Genomic DNA, 25,286 nt, shown 5'->3' with positions numbered 1-25,286 from the left:
AAAAAATTGTATATCATATTTGTTTTCTTTGTAATTTCTTTGTAAGTATTCATGTGTTGGGCCACTGGTACTTGCCTGTTCCATTTTATGTATCCAATGTGTTAAAGGACTCTGGTTCTTAACTCCCTCGAGGTTTCACTAACATAAATTCTGGGACATTTACACATTGCCACATATATAACTTTGCCTGACCGACAGTTTATGAAGGTTTTTATGTCATATGTTTTTCCTGTACTCGGATGTTGGAAGATCTTTGTCGGTTTCATATTCCTGCATGCTTTGCATCTGCCACATTTTAAAAATCCCTTTGTGCTTTTTAGCCATGTTTTGGTTCTTTGACCCATTCAAATCTATCAAATGCTATGCCTAATAATGAACCATCCATTACTAGGATTTTTTGTAGAAAAGGACCTGTTCACGCCAAGGAGGGGAGGGCGAACAAGACAACAGTATAGGGGCAGACCACCAAACAGACAGAGATACTAAGAGACAATTTACAAATAATCAACCTGCCTGACATGATTTTGAGGAAAGAGCATCACTCTCTCTTAGAAAAAGGACTGTCCTTCATGCCTACACCCAATTTTGATAAATTTGAATGGGTCAAAGACACACATTTATTTACTAGGAAACTAGCGTTACATAAATATCACAAAAATCTGAATAAAAATGCACTCTCTGATATAGGCATTGCAGAAAATGATCATGAAGTATTCAATTCAATGTTAAGTCTGCTAAATGATAATAATGACATGTTGGAAGATGACACACAGGGGCGCGTTAAAAATTAAAGCACATTTATGCCAAATATATCCACATACCCTGCAATAGAGAAATTTGTGTCTCTGGTAACAAGAGAGCTAGACCAGATTAACTCCCAATGTAAGGTTAGAAAAAACCTAACGTTCAAAGAAAGAACAATTACAAATGCGGACAAGGGAGGGAATATGGTCATTATGAGTAATGAAAAATATGTGACAATGTGCTTGAATATTCTAAGTGATATCAGTAACTATACTATAATTCCTTATGATCCGACTGAAAGATTTACCAAGGAATTAATTTCAATCTTAGATGAAGGTTTAAATGAAAGATTAATTACAAAAAACGAATATTACTTTTTGTGCAATAAATCTGCAAGAGTGGCAACATTATATAGTTTACCCAAAGCACATAAAGATAAATGTAATCCACCGGGTAGACCCACTGTTTCAGGAAATGGTTGTTTGACTGAGAAAGTGAGCATTTTTATTGACAAAAAATGACGACACTTTGTACAGACCCTGACCTCCTATGTACAGGATACAAAGGATGTACTTAGAAATTTTGAGAATCTAACAGTCGAGAAAGACACCTTCCTGGCAAGTATAGATGTGGACAGCCTATATTCCAACATCCAACATGACCTAGGAATAAAAGCTATTCAGTACTTTCAGAAAACTGTAAACCCTAGAGACACGCCTCAGGATGATTTCATTGTTGAACTATTGGACTTTACATGCATAGCTCCTTTACAATCCATTATGAATGCCTCTGCCAGCCTCATCTTCCTTACTCGTCGCTCTTCATCTGCTGCACCTCTCTGCCAATCCCTTCACTGGCTTCCTCTTGCCTCTAGGATTAAACATAAAATCCTCACCCTGACATATAAAGCTCTCAACTGCACTGCTCCCCCCTACATCTCAGAACTTGTCTCTAGATACTCTCCCTCCCGTCCCCTTCGATCAGCTCAGGATCTCCTCCTCTCCTCCTCTCTTGTTACTTCCTCACATTCACGTTTACAGGACTTCTCCTGACTGGCCCCCATCTTGTGGAATTCCCTGCCTCGCTCCATAAGACTCTCCCCTAGTTTTAACAGCTTCAAGCACTCCCTAAAAACTCTACTATTCAGGGATGCATACAACCAACACTAACCTTTCCTAACGCCATTGCTTTCCCCTAGAAACCCTTAGATTGTAAGCCTATGGGCCCAGCTGTTTACAGATCGCTTCATAAGAGCCGACTACAACAGTGAAACTCTCGGCAGGGCCCTCTACCCACTTGACCCCTACAAAAGCTATCCTGTACACTGACTATGTTTACAGCGCTGCAGAATCTGTCGGCGCTCTACAAATACCTGATAATAATAATAATAATAATACATTGAAAAATAACTATTTTCTTTTCAATAACAAAATGTACTTGCAAAGAAGAGGCAAAGCTATGGACCCACGCTGTGCCCTAACCTACGCAAATTTGTTCCTGGGATGGATAAAAAACACTAGCATCTTGAATCCAGATGAAAATCCATACATTAAATATATGGATTTTTATATTAGATATATTGATGATGTTCTAATCCTCTGGTCAGGAACAACAAATGACTTCAATGAATTCATGACATGGCTGAATATGAATATACACATGAAATAGACAAACAAAGCATTTCTTTCCTTGACCTTTTGATCACAAAAGAACTGGATGGTACCATAAGTACAACACTCTGTAGGAAAATCACTACTACAAATAGTTTATTACAATGGAATAGCTACCACCCAAAGAACCAAACACTGGGGATACCAACAGGTCAATACCTGAAAGCAAGGAGAAATTGTAGCTCAGATGAGGCATTTGAAAAAAAAGCAAAAGAATTACAGAAGGAAGAGATTCAGAGAACGTGTCTACCCAAATAGAGGTCTAAAAAAAGCCTATCAAAGAGCTAAAGGAGTGAATAGATCTAATCTATTGGAGGAAAAAAGGACCACTAATGTAGATACAGATTATAAAAAAGAGGTGGTACGAATTATTGGGACATTTGATAATAAACATAAACAAATAAAACAAATATTTCAGAAACATTGGCATGTACTACAACACCACTCTCACAATCACCCATAAAAGATCAAGAAACCTCAAAGATATGCTAACAAATAGCCACTTTAAACCCCCAGAACCAACAACATGGCTAAAAAGCACAAAGGGATTTTTAAAATGTGGCAGATGCAAAGCATGCAGGAATATGAAACCGACAAAGATCTTCCAACATCCGAGTACAGGAAAAACATATGACATAAAAACCTTCATAAACTGTCGGTCAGACAAAGTTATATATGTGGCAATGTGTAAATGTCCCAGAATTTATGTTGGTGAAACCTTGAGGGAGTTAAGAACCAGAGTCCTTGAACACATTGGAGACATAAAATGGAACAGGCAAGTACCAGTGGCCCAACACATGAATACTTATCACAAAGAAAACAAATATGATATACAATTTTTTGCCATCGAACAAGTGAACGTTAAAGGGCGCAAAGGAAACATAAATAAGATCCTTTTACAAAAAGAGTGTCGATGGATACACAAATTGAAATCTGCTAATCCGAATGGCTTAAATGAGACCCTATCATATAAATGTTTTCTATAAAGTAAATTTGAGAGTAAGAACTCACTGATCAATAATGCGAATGCTCAATAGGGGGAATGACTAAGGAAAAATATATACACATTAAGCGAAACTAAGTTGATTGTAGACGTGAAAATGACAACAAATCACACAAATGACAAAATGAAGTTATAAACACTTGGGGGACACTACCCCAATAATAAAAGAGATTGTCTTAAAAAATTATTGTCATATTACAATCATAACTGATAATAAATACTCCTAACCCTTTTATAAACTGGCCATTAAGTGGAATAAATAGCCCTATAATAAGATCTACATGACCTTTGAATGTACAATCTAGACCAAAAAATAAATTATATATAAAAACAAAAAAAATAAAAACCACAATGAATCATATAAATGAAGAAATGAAGCATAAAGCACCCAGGGAATACTACCCTGGAAATAGAGAGATTCTCTTCAAAAAGTTATGTTAGGATACATTCCTAATTGATAATAATATTTACAACATATAAATCGCGAGTAGAATGAATATCCTTATGACAAGACCTACATGATCTTGAAATGTATATTATATGGATAGTCCCTATTTTGAGGTATTTTAAGAATGTCTCTGTTTCAAACGTTGCAGGTGAGCAATAGCCATTTACACTATAAGAGAAAATGTTTGATCCCAAAAAATAAGTGAGTTAAAGGGACAGTCTACCATAGAATTGTTATTGTTTTAAAAGATAAATAATCCCTTTATTACCCATTCCCCAGTTTTGCATAACCAACACAGTTATATTAATATACTTTTTACCTCTGTGATTACCTTGTATCTAGGAACCTTCTTCCAGCCCCCTGATCACATGACTGTGACTGTTTATTATCTATTGTCTTGCATTTAGCATTGTGTTGTGCTAGATCTTAAATAACTCCCTGTGCCTGTACACAGTGTTATCTATATGGCCCACATGTACTTTCTGTCTCTTTGTGTTTATAAGAGATTTAAAAAGAGGCAGCCCTCAAAGGCTTAGAAATTAGCATATGAGCCAACCAATGTTTAGTTTAAACTAAGAATACCAAGAGCAAAAAGCAAATTTGATGATAAAAGTAAATTGGAAAGTTGATTAAAATTAAAAGTCCTATCTGAATAATGAAAGTTTAGTTTATACTAGACTGTCCCTTTAATAAATTACTACATAACATGATGATTATTCAGTACTATACTCTGTAAAGAAGACTGATAGATACAAAAGTATAATCAAATTCGATATGTACATATAACTCAATACTACTATCAGCATATGGGGATTTGATGATATCAAGTATAAATGTGACTACTTGCATTAACCTTTATACTATAAAAAATATACTTAAGAATAAAAATGAGATTGCAGCGATAGGATATACACATAGAATCCTCTAAATAAGATGAGCCAAAACTACTGATGTTAAGAAAGGTACAATTCACGTTATGTATACATCTCGACTCTTTAGACTAGAGAGTTCTGATCTTCTCAGTAAATACAAAAAAATGTGTAAACTTCTTATAAGGTTAAAACACTACCTACAATTGAGAGCTTATAATTTACAAACACGTCGGACGCTTAACACTTCCGTTATGAGATTCGGTAACTATGACAACCGATCAAAAAAAAAAAGACGAAAATTTGGCTGAGCCGCCCTTATACCCTGACGAAGTCACGTAGTAGTGATGAAACGTGTCGGTGGGCGGGGTTAAACAATTGACCATGAGTGTGTTAGCGTGGTGCCTGTCTAAAGCCGATCAGAAAACCATTAAATGATAGTTGAATACCAGTCTAATTTAAAAAAAAACTAAATATTTGACGTAACAACTATAATACTCGTCCTACGATATGTATGGACATAGCTATATATAGCGTTAACTCTAACTGGACTGTCAGTAATTCAACTTTTGGATAGGCAGTGGAAAGAATGTGGTCACATAGAAAAATAGCGTAACAACGTGATTACTGTGTGTGTGGACAATACATAGTAGTGGATTAATGTGGTTATATAGAAAAATAACTTAATAACGTGAGATCTCTGTGTGTGTGAACGACACATAGTATTGGATTAACTGAAAACATAAGGATAAGAGCACACAATAAGAAAGATAACGGGTAACACATAGCGCAGTACAAACTGGCAAATATTCTGTGATTAGAGCACTATATATAAAAAGTAGAAGGAACACTGAACTTATTCAGATACGAGTAACATCCGGAAGGATTGAGCTGAATATAATACCTGCTAAATAAGAAATTTAAATAAATCTAGACCGCTCTGATCTTTTTAAGTCTAACATTGATATACTATTGTTAAATAGATCAGGATAAAAAACCAGGTAGTTACCTGGAATTATTGATAAATAGATCCAGACCCGAATTTGGGTTAAGACTTGAAACAGAATATAGCTATGTAGTATACCAACACCTAACTATTTAGATATTACTGAACCCACAAAGGGAATTGATTATAGTAAGTAACAGTCCACAAGATTAATCACATGAATATGTGTAATATCGAAAAGTAACGCTAATAAACCACATACAATCATTCCAGTCACTATATATCTAGATAAAACAGGCACCACCTATACTTGGGTATTAGCTTGGGACGATAAACTAAGATAATATATTCTAATACCCGGTTTTCTAGGATATAAAGCTATACACAAAGCATTTCTGATTGCCACTCACTGATTGATTAACACATAAATTGTGAATCATAGTTAACCCCAAAGCCCTTTTAATTGTGTGTCTGTTTTTAACTTTGTGATAGAGATAAGAAATGGGAAATAGATGTAGTTGATGTGACATGCCAACACATTCCCAAATACTCCACTATTAGTTTAATGTATTGTGTTGTCATTTAAGCATACATGTTCAATAAAGTGTTGTGATTTTAAAATTATATATTGTATTTAGGTAATGTCTAATTCAACATTAGGATAACCAAGCCCTTAAATCATCTTCTCCCCTTAAATATATTGATTGTCCCTTTAAATACAAAGATGCATACACATAGCGACCCATACATACTAGTAGATGGTTGTAGCTAACCATAGATAACTATAATCAATAATACTTATCAAAACACATTTATAGTCATGTATAGAAAACGGCAGTCACTTATACATATTAGGACACCTATGCACTAGGGATGGGCGAATGTGCCGAAAGTGTAATTCGCTTGGTAGAACAAATATTCCTGTGGACATTCGTTTTGGACAATCAAATGTTGATAAGAATGAAAAATCCATTAAAATTTGCTAATTGAATGTTATTTCCGGTTTTTGAATGTTACTTTCATTTTCAAATGTTTATAATTAGATTGAATATCCACATTCAAAATTTGAATTGAACATTTTATTTAGCAAATACTATTCAGAAGTTCAATAGTTCATATGGTAGGGAATTTAGTAAACTGATGTATAATAGATACAAATATATTGATTCAAATTTTTCTATTTTGAATATTGCATAATTAGAATATATATATATATATATATATATATATATATATATATAAATAAATATTAAAGGGACACTGAACCCAAATTTTTTCTTTTGTGATTCAGATAGAGCATGCAATTTTAAGCAACTTTCTAATGTACTCCTATTATCAATTTTTCTTTGTTCTCTTGCTATTTTTATTTAAAAAAGAAGGCATCTAAATTTTTTTTTGTTTCAGTCCTCTGGACAGCACTTTTTTTATTGGTGGATAAATTTATCCACCAATCAGCAAGGACAACCCAGGTTGTTCACCAAAAATGGGCCGGCATCTAAACTTACATTCTTGCATTTCAAATAAAGATACCAAGAGAATGAAGATAATAGGAGTAAATTAGAAAGTTGCTTAAAATTTCATGCTCTATCTGAATCACGAAAGAAAAAAATTTGGGTTCAGTGTCCCTTTAAATAATAATATAATATTTAAAATTGGTTTCATTTTTTGAATGTTGCAGAACATTTGCCCATCCCTACTATGCACACACTCCATTATGCACAAAAAAGCAGCCGCCCCCACACACATAGCAGTAATATAGAAATGAGGCCGTGCAGGCATTAACAAAGCCTTCTATACACCCACAGACTACTTTACTCAGTTACAGAGCTTCCTTATCACACTTCTAAACTTCCCTCATAAATGTTTACTTATTAGAAGATAAACCGGTGTAATAATCTTACACCCCCTTGCTGTTATGTTCTGTCTATTTCCACTCCCCTGTACCATGTGACAGCCATCAGCCAATCACAAATGCATATAAATATATTCTGTGAATTCTTGCACATGCTCAGTAGGAGCTGGTGACTCAAAAAGTGTAAATATAAAAAGACTGTGCATATTTTGTTAATCAAAGTGAATTGGAAAGTTGTTTAAAATTGCTGCTTTATCTGAATCATGAAAGTTTAATTTTGCCTTGAGTGTCCCTTTAATCGCTGCATTGCAATTTTTTTTCAATTTACAACTGTCATTTTGTGCATTTTATTTAGCCCAGGGACAACACCCTTGAAAATCCTTTTAAGCGTTGTCTATCTTATATCCGGGGCCGCGGCCAATTAGGGTCACAAATAAATTAGCTGCTGTAATATACATACAGTTGCCACCTCGGCCATGTTTTTTCTGGACACGTATGAGCTACACATGCTTCAGGGTGTGCACTGAGGAATATGAATAGTGCTGTCCAGGGTCACTATTCGTGTGCTGTTGAGGTGCACAATGCTTGTTGCCCTCCGCTTATCCTGCATCATGTGTTTCTCATAAGTGTCCAGGAAAACATGGATGAGGTGGCAACCCTAACTGTACAACCAATCACTGTGCAGTATGCAGAAAGGTCACTACTCTAAACTTAATGGACTGCATTCCAGCCTCTCGGAATAAACTACAAATTTCAGATATAAATTATGAGACAAACAGGAAACATTAAACATGAAAGTGCATTGCAAAGTTAATAATTTTGATGAATGCATATTTGAGTGTATTGTCCCTTTAAAGGGACATAAAACTAAACATTTTTCTTTCATGATTCAGATAGAGCATACCAACTTTCCAATTTACTTCTGTCCTCTAATTTGCTTCATTCTCTTGGTATCCTGTGTTGAAAAGCATATCTAGATAGGCTCGGGAACTGCTGTTGATAGGTGGCTGCAAATATGTGCCTCTTTTCACTTGCTGACCTGATGTGTTTAGCTAACTTCTACTAGTTCATTGCTGCTCCTTCAACAAAGGATGATGAGGGAATGAAGCTAAATTTAATAATAAAAGTAAACTGTATGCTCTATCTCAATCATGAAAGAAAAATATTGTCTTTCATGTCCCTTTAACATATATATCACAGGGTAAACTTATGCAGTCACAGTACAGCTGCAACAAGGGGTGTTTGTAAGATGTTTAATATTTTTATAGGCTATGTTTTAAAGGGGTATACATCCCATTTCTTTTCTTTTATGATTGAGATAGACCATACAATTTTATACAACATTCCAATGTACTTCTATTATCAAATTGTTTTCTTGTTATCCTTTGTTAAAGAGCAGGAGTGTGCACATGTCTGCAGCACTATATGGCAGTAGTTTTGCTACAATGTTATTTAATAAGAGCACTAGATGGCAGCAAAAATGTCCTGTCATGTAGTGCTCCAGGCATGTCCACGCTACCTAGATATCTCTTCAACAAAGAATAACATGAGAATGAAGCAAATTTCATATGAGCAGTAAATTGGAAACTTTTTGTAAAATTGTTTTCTCTCTCTGAGTCATGAAAGAAAATTTTTGGGTTTCATGTCCCTTTAATTAATAAATGTATAATGGTAAAGTAGCAGACAAAATTTCCCTTAAAATGTAAAGCCTTTAAATTCCTCTTTAAAGGGATATGAAACCCACAATTTTCTTTCATGATTCAGATACAGCAGCAATTTTAAGCAACTTTCTAATTTACTCCTAGTATCAATTTGTATTCGTTCTCTTGGTATCTTTATTTGAAAAGCAGGATGTTTTCAACTAGATCCTAGTAGCACATTACTCCTCCTTCAACAAAGGATACCAAGGTAATAAAGGAAATGTAATACTAGAAGTCAATTGGAAAATTGTTTAGCATTGTATGCTTTATCTGAAGTATGAAAGAAAAATTGTGGAATTCATGTCCCTTTAAGAAGCTGACTGAAGTACTATCCAGTTTAATTCTGGTACACTATAGGCAGCCCATAAACATCAAATGCTTTTATTTCAAGTTAATGCCTACAAATTAAGGACGTGTAAAGAGGTTTTAATTATATATTGTAAAAAGGAGGTAGAAATCCCTGTAAAAAAATCCTGCATGAACATAAATGTGCTACAGGATATCACGAAAGTTTATTACACTTCAGAAAACCCCGAAACACCAAAAAAAACAACCCCCCCCAAAAAAAACCCCAACAACTGTCGTTTAAAGTTCAATATATATATAATGGTATCACTATTTGTTAAATAATAAACTCATTAGCTGCAGCAACCTTTACCTTACCTCTAGTGTATAGTAAAACCGTCCATAAAATTCCACAGACACTCCTCTGTTAGATTCCACAGCATCAATAATAAACTTCAAAAGAAGCCACCACAGAGCTTCCAGTACCCTAGGGGGGAAGGAAATATTCATAACGTGAACAGAGCAAGTATATATAGATATGCAAACATAAGTCAGATGGAGCGTATATATCTATAATGATTAGATACTCAGATAAATGTGCAAGTGATTACTATAGCTGTTTTGTAGATATTAATGGGAGGTTCAGATGCAAACATGACTTGTATAATTTATTAGCTCATGTCATATTTATGGGCCAGATTACATATAAAACACAAAAGGCAAACTGGTATGATGTGTTATATTATTACTTGCACAAGATAAATGCATACAGTGCCCCCTATTGCATATTTTATTTGGAATTGCGCAAAAACTGGTGCAGACTATACACTGCAATTGCTATTTGCAATACCACCATTTACCACTAGACCCTTTCACCACTCTGTATCCCCTGACCACCAGAACTCCCACTGCAGTTAAAACCCTAATAATTAGATCCCTAGGGCTATTAAACCACCAGACCCCCAACCACCACAATAAACCAAATAACTCCTAATGCTATCAACCCAGACCCCCAACTACAAGGTACCTCAACTCAAAGGACCCGCCCACTGCAAGGAATCCCCTCACCACTCAAATACCCACTGCAAATGTCCCCCAACCAAATGACCTTTCCACAAGACATACCCCCTGCAAATGACCCCCAACCAAATGCCCCCTGCACAAGGCAAGCAACCCACTTTAAGGTACCCCCTCCCAAAGTATACCCTCCCTGCAAGGGACAACCCACCCAAATGCCCCCTCCACAAGGCATACACCCTGCAAATGACCTCCAACCCAATGCCCCCCTCCATAAGGCATATCCCCTGCAAATTCCCCCCTCCACAAGGCAAGCAACCCACTGAAAGTTACCCCCTCCTAAAGTATACCCTCCCTGCACAGGGCGTCCCACCCAAAGGCCCCTCTTCACAATGCATATCCCTACCCCATCTGCAATGGACTCCATTTCCAAAACACCCTCACACAAAGTCCCCTTTCAAGATTAGGTTCTTCTCTGGTGTTTTCAGGGTTACATAGAGGTGAAAATATTCCAAGAGGAATGGCCATGAGTCCTAGCATTTCTATTGGCTGATTTGCATATACAAATTAACCACTTGAATCATTAACCATTCCTTATAAATTATTGAATGACATCTGCCAATAGGAATAACATGATGGGGGGTGGATCTTCTCTATATAACCCTGAAAACAAAAGAAAACAGCCAGAACTAGATTATGGACCATCAGGGGATTTATAAGACTTTAGTTGATAAGCAGTGACATCACATTGGGGTGTATTTATTTTTCTATTGAGGCATTTTCTTAAATTAATTTACATTCTTATTTTCAAATGGGGGCTTGTTTTGATGGGGGGAGGCCTTGAGGTGGTTCATTTGGTGTGTGTGGGGGGGTCCTTTTCTTTGGTGGGGGTGTAAGTAGATCAAACACACTAAAACAAATGGATTATCATGTTTATTGTGTGCAAAATTATCCTCATGTGCTTACATGCAATAACGGAGAGACATTACAGCTATTATATTTGTGCATCTCATTATAATTAAGGGATCATTATGGCTGTTGGGGACATTTTCCCTCTATCCATCCAGTTGGATTCTATTTCCATCTAAAGGGGAGGATAGTCCACTGCTTCATTCATCACTTGTGGGAAATAAGAACCTGTCTACTAGGAGGAGGCAAAGACACCCCAGCCAAAGGCTTAAATACCTCCCCCACTTCCCTCATCCCCCAGTCATTCTTTGTCTTTCGTCACATGAGGTTGGCATAGAAGTGTTGGAAGATTCGGAGTAGTCTCTTATGGAGGGTAGTACTCTTCGCAATGGCACTGGAGTTTTTAAGTAGTCCTGTCAGCCTCTCAGTGAGAGCATGGGTAAAAGTTAGAGTCCGGAGATGCAGGGGGAGTTCTCCTGCGAAACCATCCCGACTCATATTAACAGCTCCTTAAGCAATCAGCGTTGACGAGTTTCGCTGCCTGCTTTTATTCTCTCAAGTCCATGTCAGGAGCGACGCTACTAATCTGTCACACTTGAAGGGCCGTGTTCCTGTTCCACGGAGTTGATTCTGGTAAGATCGTTTCATTATATAAATATGTGATAATGCAAGAAGATAGGGTCACAGTGTGACTCCTTTTATCTGTATAGAATCTAGGGTTATACCCTCGGAAGGGGGTTATGGAACAGGGGGGATTTTAATATACATAATAATGTTTATTGTGTTTTTTTGCTGCACTTGTGTGAGATGAGGCTCTGTCAGTGTGGAATAGTTAGAGAGAGATTGAGGCGGGCTTTTTGGCGCGTCTCTCGCTCAGTGCAGGGGCTTGCATGGCACTCCATGTGAACAGGTGTGGCCTCAGTAACTTCCTCTGTTTTTTGTAGTCCGGGTCATAGGAGGTGGCGAGTGCCCCAGCCATTGGGATATAAAGGTGCCATTTAATCAATAATTAAGTCCGTAATAAAGGAGCAAGCTATGGAGGACTCTGATATGTTGGAAGATACTCCTTCCTTATCTAAACCTAGATACAGCTCTGTTCCACATGTTATGACAATAGTACTACTTCCAAAAAGAATAAAGTATTTAGTGAAACTGAGCCATCCACCTCTGAGGGTTCTCCGTCCCGCGAGTTGCGTTCCCTACAAGCATCTCCGATTACACAAGCAGTTCCCCAAGGCACTACTAACCCTCCCACGGGAGGGGCCCTTTGGCCTCCAGATTTCGCCAATCAATTACTGTAATAGTTTTGCAGGAACTGATTGAACCTTGTAACAAGATCAGTGTTCCTGTGAGATTGGGAAAGGTTTGAGGTGTTGGCTAGTGTTCCTGGAGAAATACCTTAGGAATACTTAGCACTTTTATATGTGCCAAGAGGTTAGTTGAGAGTGAATTATATACTGGTTAAATCACTCTAACTATTATGGCAGTAGCAAATATAATTGACATACTCAGAAATAGCCTTTAGTGTAGCACGGTAGCCACAACACAGATAATAAATGAATCAGAGTACATGAAGTAATTAAAGTTAATAGTTTGTCAGACCTGTATCAGAGTTCCTAGGCTGGTCAACTTGAATGCTCTGAAGTGCTGGAGTCGCTCCGTGAGGATCCCTTGAACGAGAGCAGCAGAAGCGTGGTGAGCGGTCTGAGCTGACAGGAAGGGAGAAGTGCAGTCGGCTGTGTCTGATGACGTCAGCGGCGGCTTGTACCGCACAGACACAGCTGAACTCCGGTTTGAAGAAGCTGTACCTGCAGGTTATCCGGATGACAGGGGAACAAAAAGAACAGGTCAGTACAAAGCTGAATCTCCTTTCAACAAGGAGAGTTGAGGCTGTTAGGTAGAGGTTCTGAGAATAGATTCAGAGGAGGTTATGAGTGCACACGATTCAGGCAGTATACTCTCAATAAAACAGCATTGATCCTAGGTAGGAGGTGCCTTAAATAGGCAATTGCTTAAAGGGACAGGAGAGTCAACGTTAACCCTTACAATTACAGACAGCGGTCTCTGTGGCCATAAATGCGATGCCTCGTCCTATTAAGCGCAAGCGGAAGGTACAGCACAGCTATCCGTCTCAGGGGTCTTCGACTCCACTGGATATCTCGGACAGATTATCTGCGGAGGAGGACAATTCCGACTTATCGGACAATGTCGCTTCTGAGTTAGAATCAGCTACTTCTAGGCCTCCATCCACGCCAGCAGCCTTCCGCAAAATCTGAGCAATCCAAGGGATCTTGGAAGCCAGCAAAATCTTGGAATAAGTCCAAGCAGAACAAGAAGCCCGCAGAGCCAAAGTTGACACGAAGGGGCGGCCCCCGACCCGTCTTTGGACCAGGTAGGGGGCAGACTATCTCTTTTTGCAGGGGCCTGGAGGGGAGACGTTTCAGACCCTTGGGTCCTGGAGGTCGTCACCAAGGAGTACAGGATAGGTTTCAAATCGTATCCGCTCAGAGGCAGGTTCCTCCTGTCAAACATCTCTTCAAAATCAGAGGAGAGAGAAGCCTTCCTGGGATGTGTGAGGGATCTATCATCTCTCGGGATAATCATCCCAGTTCCTCATGCAGAAAGAGATCTGGGGTATTATTCAAACCTTTTCATGGTCCCAAAGGAGGAGGGTACGTTTCGTCTAATTCTGGACCTAAAGGCCCTAAACAAGTTTTTGTCAGTCCCATTGTTCAAGATGGAGACAATCACGTCAATTCTGCCCCTGGTTCAAGAGGGGCAATTTATGATGACTATAGACCTAAAGGATGTTTACCTTCATGTTCCAATCCACAAGGATCATTTCAAATTCCTAAAGTCGCCTTCCTGGACCAGCACTTCCAGTTTGTGGCCCTTCCGTTTGGTCTGGCGATAGCCCCAAGAGTCTTTACAAAGGTTCTGGGAGCTCTTCTTGCAGTAGCAAGAGCCAGAGGAATTGCAGTGGCTCCGTATCTGGACGATATCGTGGTCCAGGCTCCATCCTACAGTCTGGCGGAGGACCATTCGAGAGCTCTCCTGCTTCTACTTCGATCCCATGGGTGGAAGATAAACGAAGGGAAGAGTTAATTGGTCCCCAGCAACAGGGTGGAGTTCCTGGATTCTTAGATCCACAGATTCTTCTGTGATGAAGATATTCCTGACAGACCAGAGACGTTGCAAGCTGGCGTCCAACTGTCTAGCCCTGCAGACATCCTCCAGGATATCTGTGGCCAGATGTATAGAGGTAGTCAGGCTCATGGTATCCATCATAGATGTCATTCCATTCGCCAGGTTTAATCTCAGACCTCTGCAGCTATGCATGTTGAGACAATGGAACAGCGATCATTCAAGCGATCATTCAGACTTGTCCCAACAGATATCTCTGGACAGACCGGTGAGGGAGTCCCTGTCTTGGTGGACCTGACCGGGCCAGTTGTCAGGACTTCTTTGCTGAGACTATCCTGGGAGATGATAACCACGGATGCGAGTCTATCAGGTTGGGGTGCCAGAAAGGCACAAGGCAGATGGACTTAAGAAGAATCGAGCCTACTTATAAACATTCTGGAACTTTCAGCGATTTTCAACGCTCTGAAGGCTTGGCTTATATAAACCACCAGGGGGGGGGCGAGAAGCTCCCTAGCAATGAGGGAAGTATCTTGGATTCTGGAATGGGCAGAGACTCACAATTGTTCACTCTCAGCAATCCACATTCCTGGTGTGAGAAACTAGGATACCCTTGGCACAAGGTCAAGATATCCAGGATTTTGGCCTTTCTCCAGGATGGTCTGGATAAGGGTCTTGCCGCCAGTTCCCTAAGGGGACAGATCTCGGCTTTATCTGTACTGTTGCAGAAGAAGCTTGCGGAGCTTCCTGATATTCAGTCCTTTATTCAGGCTCTGGTTACGATTAGACCAGTTTTCAGGAATCCGGCTTTTCCCTGGATCTTAAACTTGGTGCTTAAGGTCTTAAAGAGGGCTTCGTTTGAGCCTATGCATGCCCCTGGACATTAAGATTCTCTCATGGAAGTTCCTGTTGTTATTGGCTACTGCTTCGGCACGCAGAGTCTCTGAATTGGGCGGCCTTACAATTTGAGCCTCCTTACTTGGTTTTTCATGCTGACAAAGCCGTTCTGTGAACCGGTTTGGGATTTCTTCCCAAGGTAGTGTCGAGTCGTAACATTAACCAGGAAATAGTGGTTCCTTCCTTGTGTCCTAACCCATCCTCTTTAAAGGAGAGGTTACTTCATAATCTGGATGCGGTTCAGGCCTTGAAGTATTATCTTCAAGCCAAGAAGGAGTTCAGAAAGACATTGCCCTTATTCGTTGTGTATTCTGGAAGGCGCAGGGGGCAGAGGGCCTCTGCAACCTCTCTATCCTTTTGGTTGAGGAGTATGATCCGTCTGGCTTATGAGACAGCGGGACACAAGCCTCTTCAGAGGATTACAGCTCACTCAACTAGAGCTGTGGTCTCTTCTTGGGCCTTTAAGAATGAGGCCGATTTGTAAGGCCACTACCTGGTCATCCTTACATACGGTTTTACAAGTTTGACATTTTTGCTTCGGTGGAAGCAGCTTTTGGGAGAAAGGTTCTGCAGGCTGTAGTGCACTCAGTATAGGTTCAGCCTCCTTTACCCTCCCGTTTTCTTCATTCAGTGTCCTCTAGAGCTTGGGTTATGTTCCCACAAGTGATGAATGAAGCAGTGGACTCTCCTCCCCTTTAGATGGAAAACATAAATTATGCTTACCTGATAATTTCATTTCCATCGTGGGGAGAAGAGTCCACTGCACCTGCCCGTTCTCTGGTGGGCGGACCCAAATTATTATTTTTTTGTTCTTCTGGCACCATTTATACCCTGATATTTCTCCTACTGTTCCTTGTTCCCTTGGCAGAATGACTGGGGGATGAGGGAAGTGGGGAGGTATTTAATCCTTTGGCTGGGGTGTCTTTGCCTCCTCCTGGTGGCCAGGTTCTTATTTCCCACAAGTGATGAATGAAGCAGTGGACTCTCCTCCCCATAATGGAAATGAAATTATCAGGTAAGCATAATTTATGTTTTTACTAATATAAAAGGGGCGGCTCTAGACATACCATTTTTTTTGGGGGGGGGGGGTACAAGTTGAATACAAAACTAAATACAAATATTGTAACATTTCTAAATGTTTTTCTCGTACTGGAAGGTGAGGGGGGCTTGTGGAGCTGGAAGTCATTTTTTTCTTTGGGGGGGGGGGGGTTATGTGATCTAAGTTACAGGGTTGTGAGTGTGCCATGGGTGAAGTAAGGAGCATCGTGGTTGGGTTGATATAGTAGTGGGCGGAGTCAAGTGGTTCTGGGTGGGTGGAGCTAGGGAACTACCTTGATTTCAAACTTTGACATTGGACCTTAAGAGGAAGCAGTGGGAGGTTTAGTATGGCAGACATGTGCAATCTGCCGGGCAGTTGGAAAACTGGTATTTATAAAGGGTATATATTTCTTTTTTTTCTTTAATTTTTATTCCGCCTTCTCTCCTTTAACCCTCTCTTTGCTCTGTGCACCGCATGGGGCATATAAAAAGGGCGCCACCTTATAAGTTATAGGCAGCTGGCACCTTTGAGTTGTGGGGATGGCATAAATACACATACATGAACACTCATAGAAACACAAATGTATACTCACATGCATACATTCAGTAACTGATATATAGATGGAATATGGAAATTTAGTGCTGAGAATACTGTTAATTCAAACATGCTGGCAGTTTATTCACAAACTCAGTGGGTATATATTTCTTATTCATGTACCTGTATAGGTTTTCTTTCACCAAAGTTTCATTCAATATAATTAATTTGTCATCAAGATATTTCATTAAAGGTGACACCGCCTGGAACAAATTACACACAACATGTTGGTTATTAAAATGACAGATAAATTGCAGATCTTTCAGTGCTTGAGCTGTAAAGTCCAAACTAATTATGATTATTATTATAATTATCTTCGTATTTGTTGAGTTCCTTCTAAACACAATAGCAATCATAACGACAGTGCTAGGAATGAGCAGCGCAGTGCCGAGCAAGCTCACAAACAGCACGCTAACGATGTCAGTCTTGCATAGAGCTTTGTCCTTTCTTCGCATATGTAAACCATCATTTAAAGGGACATAATACTCACATGCTAAATCACTTGAAAGTGATGCAGCATAGCTGTTAAAAGCTGAAAATATCACCTGAACATCTCTATGTAAAAAAGGGAAGATATTTTACTTCACGATTCTTTAGCTCACCAGAGTAAGTGTGAACTGTCCAGCTGCAAGTTGGAAAAAAAACAAAAAAACAATAGCCAATCAGCATCAGCAGTGCTGATGTCATCCTTTGCTTTGCTGTGATCTCATGACGTTTCACTGAAATCTTGTGAGATTTCCTAGAAAACCTCCTTAAACTGAATAGGAAAATAACATGACTGTGACAGCACGTGCCAGATGCACACTCGTTTGTAAGTCCTGGGACTAGCATCCTGATTGCTGGTTAAAGGATTAGTCTAGTCAAAATTAAACTTTCATGATTCAGATAGAGCAGACAATTTTAAGCAACTTTCTTATTTACTCCTATTATCAAATTTTACCAGATGCTGAACCAAAAATGGGTGGGCTCCTAAGCTTATATTCAAATAAAGATACCAAGAGAACAAAGAAAAATTGATAATAGGAGTACATTAGAAAGTTGCTTAAAATTGCATGTTCTGTCTGAATCATGAAAGCATATTTTTGACTAGACTATCCCTTTAAAGTCTCTTTACAATGGGGTGTGAATACTTAGGAAATTTTGAGATAAAATATCTTCCTTTTTTACATAGAGATTTTCAGGTGATATGTTCTAGTCAGCTTTTTACAGCTATACTGCATCACTTTAAAGTGCTTCAACATTTCAGTATCATGTCCCTTTAAAAAACAGAGCCCACCGAGACAGAATTTCTGTGAGAAGCACCTTGCATTGTTTTTTTGTGTAACTTTTAAAGGGACATTACTGTTTAACAAATGGATTAAATACATAGTTAAAGTCAGTTTTGGAGTGGCTATGCACTAATGATCCTGAACTGAACATAAGTGATGAGCCAATCAAGATCAGCATAATTGGGTCCGCCGGACCTCCAGGGCACGGTCATAGTCTCGACCTCTGCATCCCTGGTAGTTTCGTCCCTGCAGCATATACGCATAGCCCCGAATCACCAGTCGTGTTCTGCCTTTGGGTAGGCAGTATATCCCTGCTCAGGAGCTGATTGTAAAGGTACAGTAAAATAAAAATTAAGCTTCCATGATTCAGACAGAGCATGCAGTTTTAAACAACGTCCCAATTTACTTGTATTATCAATATTACTGTGTTCTTTTTGTGCCCTTTATTGAAGAGAATACATAGGTAGCCTTAGAAGAGTTCACATTTCTTGAGCATTATATGGGTTCTCAGTTTTCAACAGTATTTGTAACAATTTACAGTATTTTATTATTGATCTTTTATGTTCTATAACATTTTAAGACATCACAATCCATTTGGTAAATCCACTTATATTTTGCATTGAGACAAACTAACATAGTTATTCCAATCCATCAGAAAACAATTCTATCAGCTTTTCAAATTTTTTTGGACTTTTCTAATTCAACAGCCTTGACCTTTTAAAAAAATATTTTTAGCCGCTTTAAAGGGATATGAAACCCAAATTTTTTCTGTCATGATTCAGACAGAGCATTCGATTTTGAACAACTTTCCAATTTACTTCTATAATCTAATTTGCTTTGTTCTCTTGCTATATTTATTTTAAAAAAATACCTAGGTAGGCTCAGGAGCAGCAATATATTACTGGGAGTTAGCTGGTGATTGGTGGCTGCACCAAATGCACTCAACAAACAATACCAAGAGAATGAAGCAAATTTGATAATAGAAGTAAATTAGAAAATTGTTTAAAATCCCATGCTGTTTCTAAATAATGAAAGAAAAATGTGGGGTTTCATGTCCCGTTAAAAGGACAGTCTATTCCAGAATTATTGTTTAAAAAGATAGATAATCCTTTTATTACCCACTAGGTGATAAGCCTGCCCAGAGGACAGTCTATGTTTAACAAACCCCCAAGCTAAAGTTACAAAAAAATAAAATATGTAAAATTACAGAAAAAAATAAACAAACCTAAACTAATACCCCTATAAAAATAAAAAAATATTCCCCAAAATAAAAGCACCCCCTAATCTAATACTAAACTACCAATAGTCCTTAAAAGGGCTTTTGTAGGGAATTGCCCTAAGTTAAACAGCTCTTTTACTTTAAAAAATTACCAATTACCCATAACCCCACCCAACCCCCCCCCCCAAAATAAAAACACCCCCTAATCTAATACTAAACTACCAATAGTCTTTAAAAGGGATTTTGTAGGGAAGTTAAGTTAACAGCTCTTTTACTTTAAAAAAATGACCAATTACCCCCTAACAGTAAAACCCCCCACCCAACCAACCCCCCCAAAATAAAAAAAAAATAAGTCTAAAAAAACCTAAACTACCCATTGCCCCTAAAGGGGCATTTGTATGGGTATTGCCCTTAAAAGGGCATTCAGCTCTTTTACTGCCCTTAAAAGGGCAATCAGCTCTTTTACAGCCCATTAAATCCCTAATCTTAAAAATAATAAAAAAATAAAAAAAATCCTAAAACTAAGCCCCAATTAGGTACTCACCATTCCTGAAATCCGGCGGAGAAGGTCTTCTTCCAGGAAACTCCATCATCTTCTAACTTCATCTTGTGCGAAGGCGGTGCGGAGCGGTCTACCCCAATGCGGTCTTCCTCAGTAGCTCTAATCCTATTGGCTGATTTCAAAATTTCAGCCAATAGAAATGCAAGGTTCCCCAATAAATATGGGGTACCTTGCATTCAATTGGACGATCGCATTAAGAGGAGCCTCCACATCGCTGAGGACCGCCACCACGGACCGCCGCTAAGGATTTGTGCATCGGCCAGCACCGCACCTCCACTCCGGATGAAGATAGAAGATGATGGGGCCACCTGGAAGAAGACCTTCTCCGCCGGACTTCTGGAACGATGAGTACCTATTTGGGGCTTAGTTTTAGGATTTTTTTTTTTTTTTTAAGATTTAATGGGCTGTAAAAGAGTTGAATGCCCATACAAACGTCCCTTTAGAGGCAATGGGTAGTTTAGTTTATTTTTAGTGTTAGTTTTTTTTTTATTTTGGGGGGTTTGGTGGGTGGGTTTTTTTTTACTGTTAGGGGGGACTTAGTATTTTTTAAACATAAAGGAGCTGTTTAACTTAGGGCAATGCCCTACAAAAGGCCCTTTTAAGGGCTATTGGTAGTTTAGATTAGGTGGTGTTTTTATTTTGGGGGCCTTTTTTATTTTCATAGGGATTAGGTTTAATTTTTTTATTTTTTTTTATTTTTTATTGTAATGTTAGACTTTTTTGCAATAGATACATTTTTTGTTAAGATTTTTTATTTTAAATGTAATTTAGTAGTAATTGGGGTAATTTAGGGGGTGTTAGGTTAGGGGGCTTAGTAATTAAATTAGTTATTTGCGTTGTGGGGGGTTGGTGGTTTAGAAGTTAATACGTTAATTAGGTTTATTGCGATGTGGGGGGTTGTCTGTTTAGGGGAAAATAGGTTAATTAGGTTTATTGCGATGTGGGGGGTTGTCTGTTTAGGGGATAATAGGTTAATTAGGTTTATTGCGATGTGGGGGTTTGTCGGTTTAGGGGTTAATAGTATAATTAGTTGGCGTTGTAGGGTTTGGCGGTTTATGGGTTAATATTGTAATTTATTTAGTTGGCGTTGTGGGGGTTTGGCGGTGTAAGGATTAGGTAGGTAGTTTCTGTTGTGGGAGTTTAGCGATTTAAGGGTTAATTTTTTTTCTTAATACTTTGTGCGGGCGGTTACGTGTTTTTTTAGTTATTTCATGCGGGCGGTTGCGTGTTTTTTTTTAAGGCTTCATGTGCCTATAGGTGGATACTGAAAATGGCAAGGTGCCATTTTCGGAATCCACCTGGATGCAGCGTAAGATGCATCCAGGTGGATTCTTTTGGCTGCGCGCGCAGCCAAAATTCTTTTGGCTGCCTAGCGCAGCCAACATTCCTTTAAGGAAGCGTGCGCAACTGGCGACAGACGCGTTACAAACACATTTATAGTATAGATTCCCCAGTTTTGCATAACCAACACAGTTATATTAATATGGTTTTTACCTCTGTAATTACCTTGTATCTAAGCCTCTGCAGCCCCCTTATCTTAGTGTGTTTGACAGACTTGATTTTAGCCAGTCAATGCTGACTCATAAATAACTCCACATGAGTAAGCACAATGATATTTATATGACACACATGAACTAGAAGTGTCCGTCAAAAACTGTAAAATGCATTGAGATAAGAAGCGGCCTTTAATTTAGAAATTAGCATATGAACCTACCTAGGTTTAGCTTTTAACAAAGAATACCAAGAGAACAAAGAAAATTTGATAATAAAAGTAAATTGGAAAGTTGTTTACAATTGCATGCACTGTCTGAATCATGAAAGTTTATTTTTAACTAGTCTGTCCCTTTAACCCCTTAACGACCAAAGATGTGCCAGGCATGTCCTCCATAGGATGTCACTTAATGACCAAGGACGTTCCTGGCACGTCCTCTGGGGTTTGAATTTCTGGAAACGATCCTGATCGCTTCCAGCAGCTTTTAAGGTATTGCAGTGATGCCTCGATATTGAGGCATCACTGCAATACCTTTTTTGGCACACCGATGCAGAGAGAGACACTCTGTGTCCCTCTCTGATCGGCCAGCGATGGTGCCGATCGCTGGTGGGTGGGATCAGCTGCAGGGAGGCGGCTGGGCAGCCCATCGCTGGCAATCTTCCGGCCAGCAGTCGGAAACTATTGTCGATCTTCTACTTTAAAATTTTAAAGTGGTGGGAGAGGGTGGTGGGTGGTGGTTGTGGGTGGGAGAGGAGGGGGGAAATAATTTTTTAAAATAGGTCCGGGAGGGAGTAGGGTTTGGAGGGGGGGCAGCTACACTACAGAAAAATAGTGGTTGATTTAAAAAAACCTAACACATTTAAATGCAAAGTGGGTACTGGCAGACAGCTGCCAGTACCCAAAATGGTGGAAAATAGTCAGTGGAGGGAGGGTTAGAACTTTCTGCCAGTACTTAAGATGGCGGGACAATTGTGGGGTGGGGGAGGGATGAGAGCTGTTTGGGAGGGATCAGGGGTGGGATGTGTCAGGTGAGAGGTTGATCTCTACACTAAAGCTAAAATTAACCCTTCAAGCTCCCTACAAGCTACCTAATTAACCCCGTCACTGCTGGACGTAATACAAGTGTGGTGCGCAGCTGTATTTAGCGGCCTTCAAATTACCAAAAAGCAATGCCAAAGCCATATGTCTGCTATTTCTGAACAAAGGGGATCCCAGAGAAGCATTTACAACCATTTGTGCCATAATTGCACACGTTGTTTGTAAATAATTTCAGTGAGAAACCTAAACTTTGTTAAAAAGTTTGTGAAAAAGTGAAAAAATGTTTTTATTTGATCGCATTTGGCGGTGAAATGGTGGCATGAAATATACCAAAATGGGCTTAGATCAATACTTTGGGTTGTCTACTATATATATATATATATATATATATATACATACATACACATACATGTTAAGGGATATTCAGGGATTCCTGACAGATATTAGTGTTCCAATGTAACTATCGCTAATTTTGAATAAAAAAATTTTTTTTGTAAATATCAATGTGCTACTTGTATTTATTGCCCTATAACTTGCAAAGAACATGTAAACAATTTCTAAACTCAGGACAAAATTTAGAAACTATTTAGCATGGGTGTTTTTTGGTGGTTACAGATTTTGGGGGTCAAAGTTAGAAAAAGTGTGTTTTTTTCATTTTTTCACCATATTTTATATATATATATATATATATATATATATATATATATTTATATATTTTATAGTAAATTATAAGATATGATGAAAATAATGGTATCTTTAGAAAGTCCATTTAATGGCGAGAAAAACTGTATATAATATGTGTGGGTACAGTAAATGAGTAAGAGTAAAAGGGACAGTCTAGTCCAAAATAAACGTTCATGATTCAGATAGGGCATGTCATTTTAAACAATTTTCCAATTTACTTTTATCACCAATTTTGCTTTGTTCTCTTGGTATTCTTAGTTGAAAGCTTAACCTAGGAGGTTCATATGCTAATTTCTTAGACCTTGAAGGCCACCTCTTTTCAGAATGCATTTTAACAGTTTTTCACCACTAGAGGGTCTTAGTTCATGTTTTTCATATAGATAACACTGTGCTCATGCACGTGAAGTTATCTGGGAGCAGGCACTGATTGGCTAAACTGCAAGTCTGTCAAAAGAACTGAAATAAAGGGGCAGTTTGCAGAGGCTTAGATACAAGATAATCACAGAGGTTAAAAGTATATTAATATAACTATGTTGGTTATGCAAAACTGGGGGATGGGTAATAAAGGGATTATCTATCTTTTAAAACAATAAAAATTCTGGTGTAGACTGTCCCTTTAAATTATAGCTAAACACAAACACTGCAGAAATGTAAAAATAGCCTTGATCCCAAAGGTCAACAAATGGAAAAGTGGTCTGGTCACTAAGGGGTCAATGTAGATATCTGCATATATTTATATATATATATATATATATATATATATATATATATATATATATAGTTATATATAGTTATATATAGTTATAAATAAATATATATTTGTACAAAAATCCATCAGATATCTATTTAAATATCTCATGCAATATTATCTTCTTATGTTGCGCTTTTAAATAAACGCGATTGTGTTTGCGCAACTTGTGGATTAGTTTTTTTTCAAATGTTTCGACTCCATTGAAGTCTTTGGGGGAATGCGATATTGCGTTTGCAACGTCTCAAAGTCTATTTGTTACTATTTGCGAACGCAAAGTTTAAACTTTCAACTCGTAATACGAGCGCACATCTCAGAGTGCAAAAAAAATACTTCAAGTGGTTTTAACGCTCAAACGTGAGCGCAAACTACCGCTCCACTCATATTCTAGCCCTCAATCGGTAGCAAATATTGTGATAGACTCTTATGTGTTTAACCCCTGTAAAAGAGTTAAACACATAGATAAAGTCAGCTTCAGAAAATTAATGCACTAATGAGACCTAGCTGAACAAATTTGGTGAGGCAATGACAACAGGCATATGTGTGTAGCCAATCAATAGCTAGTTTGCAGTAGTGCATTGATGCTTCTGAGTCTACCTATGTATGCTTTTCAACAATGGATACCAAGAGAATGAAGTGAATTTCACAATAAAAGTAAATTTATTTTTTTCCTTTGAATTGCATGCACTTTCTGAACTATGAAAGTTTAATTTTGTCTTTCAAGTCCCTTTAAGTAATATTCTGGCAACAATGTATCGTTTCTTACCTAAGCTAGAAAATAAATTAATAGGAAATAAAAAAAAGCACTAAACTAAATTGCTGGACTGTAGTTTATCATTGGAAAAATACACTTGCAGATTCATTTCCTTATTATCTGTGCAGCAGGATGTGTCTGGTATGAAAATGATGCAGAATGATAATTTTCTAATTAAATTCATGTTTGCCGTTTCCCAGTAAAACTGATGTTGCTTCAAAATTTAAATGATAACTGACAGACACAGTCAGGGGCTGATTATACGGCACACGCAGAAAAGGATTAACAAAGTGCAACAGAGACACCTGCCTAGAAACCGGGCCGTTTAAACAAAAGGTAATTTGTCTGCTTAAAGGAACAGTCTAGTCAAAAATAAACTTTCATAATTCAGATAGAGCAGGCAATTT

The 25,286-nt window shown here is 38.3% G+C and overlaps 1 protein-coding gene across 1 annotated transcript in view; it reads right to left on the bottom strand.

Annotated features, from left to right (window-relative positions):
* BAIAP3 (BAI1 associated protein 3) overlaps positions 1–25,286 on the bottom strand; it is a 537,315-nt gene that overhangs the window by 43,319 nt on the left and 468,710 nt on the right. The window contains exons 26-27 of the mRNA XM_053695302.1: positions 17,238–17,317; positions 9,896–10,004 (exon numbers count right to left, since the gene is read on the bottom strand). Coding sequence (XP_053551277.1) covers positions 9,896–10,004; positions 17,238–17,317 — 189 coding nt within the window. The remainder of the gene's footprint in view (positions 1–9,895; positions 10,005–17,237; positions 17,318–25,286) is intronic.

The sequence above is a fragment of the Bombina bombina genome, chromosome 11, assembly GCF_027579735.1.
Source record: "Bombina bombina isolate aBomBom1 chromosome 11, aBomBom1.pri, whole genome shotgun sequence".
In the NCBI taxonomy this organism is placed as follows: domain Eukaryota; kingdom Metazoa; phylum Chordata; class Amphibia; order Anura; family Bombinatoridae; genus Bombina; species Bombina bombina.
This window is presented reverse-complemented; position numbering and strand designations above follow the sequence as displayed.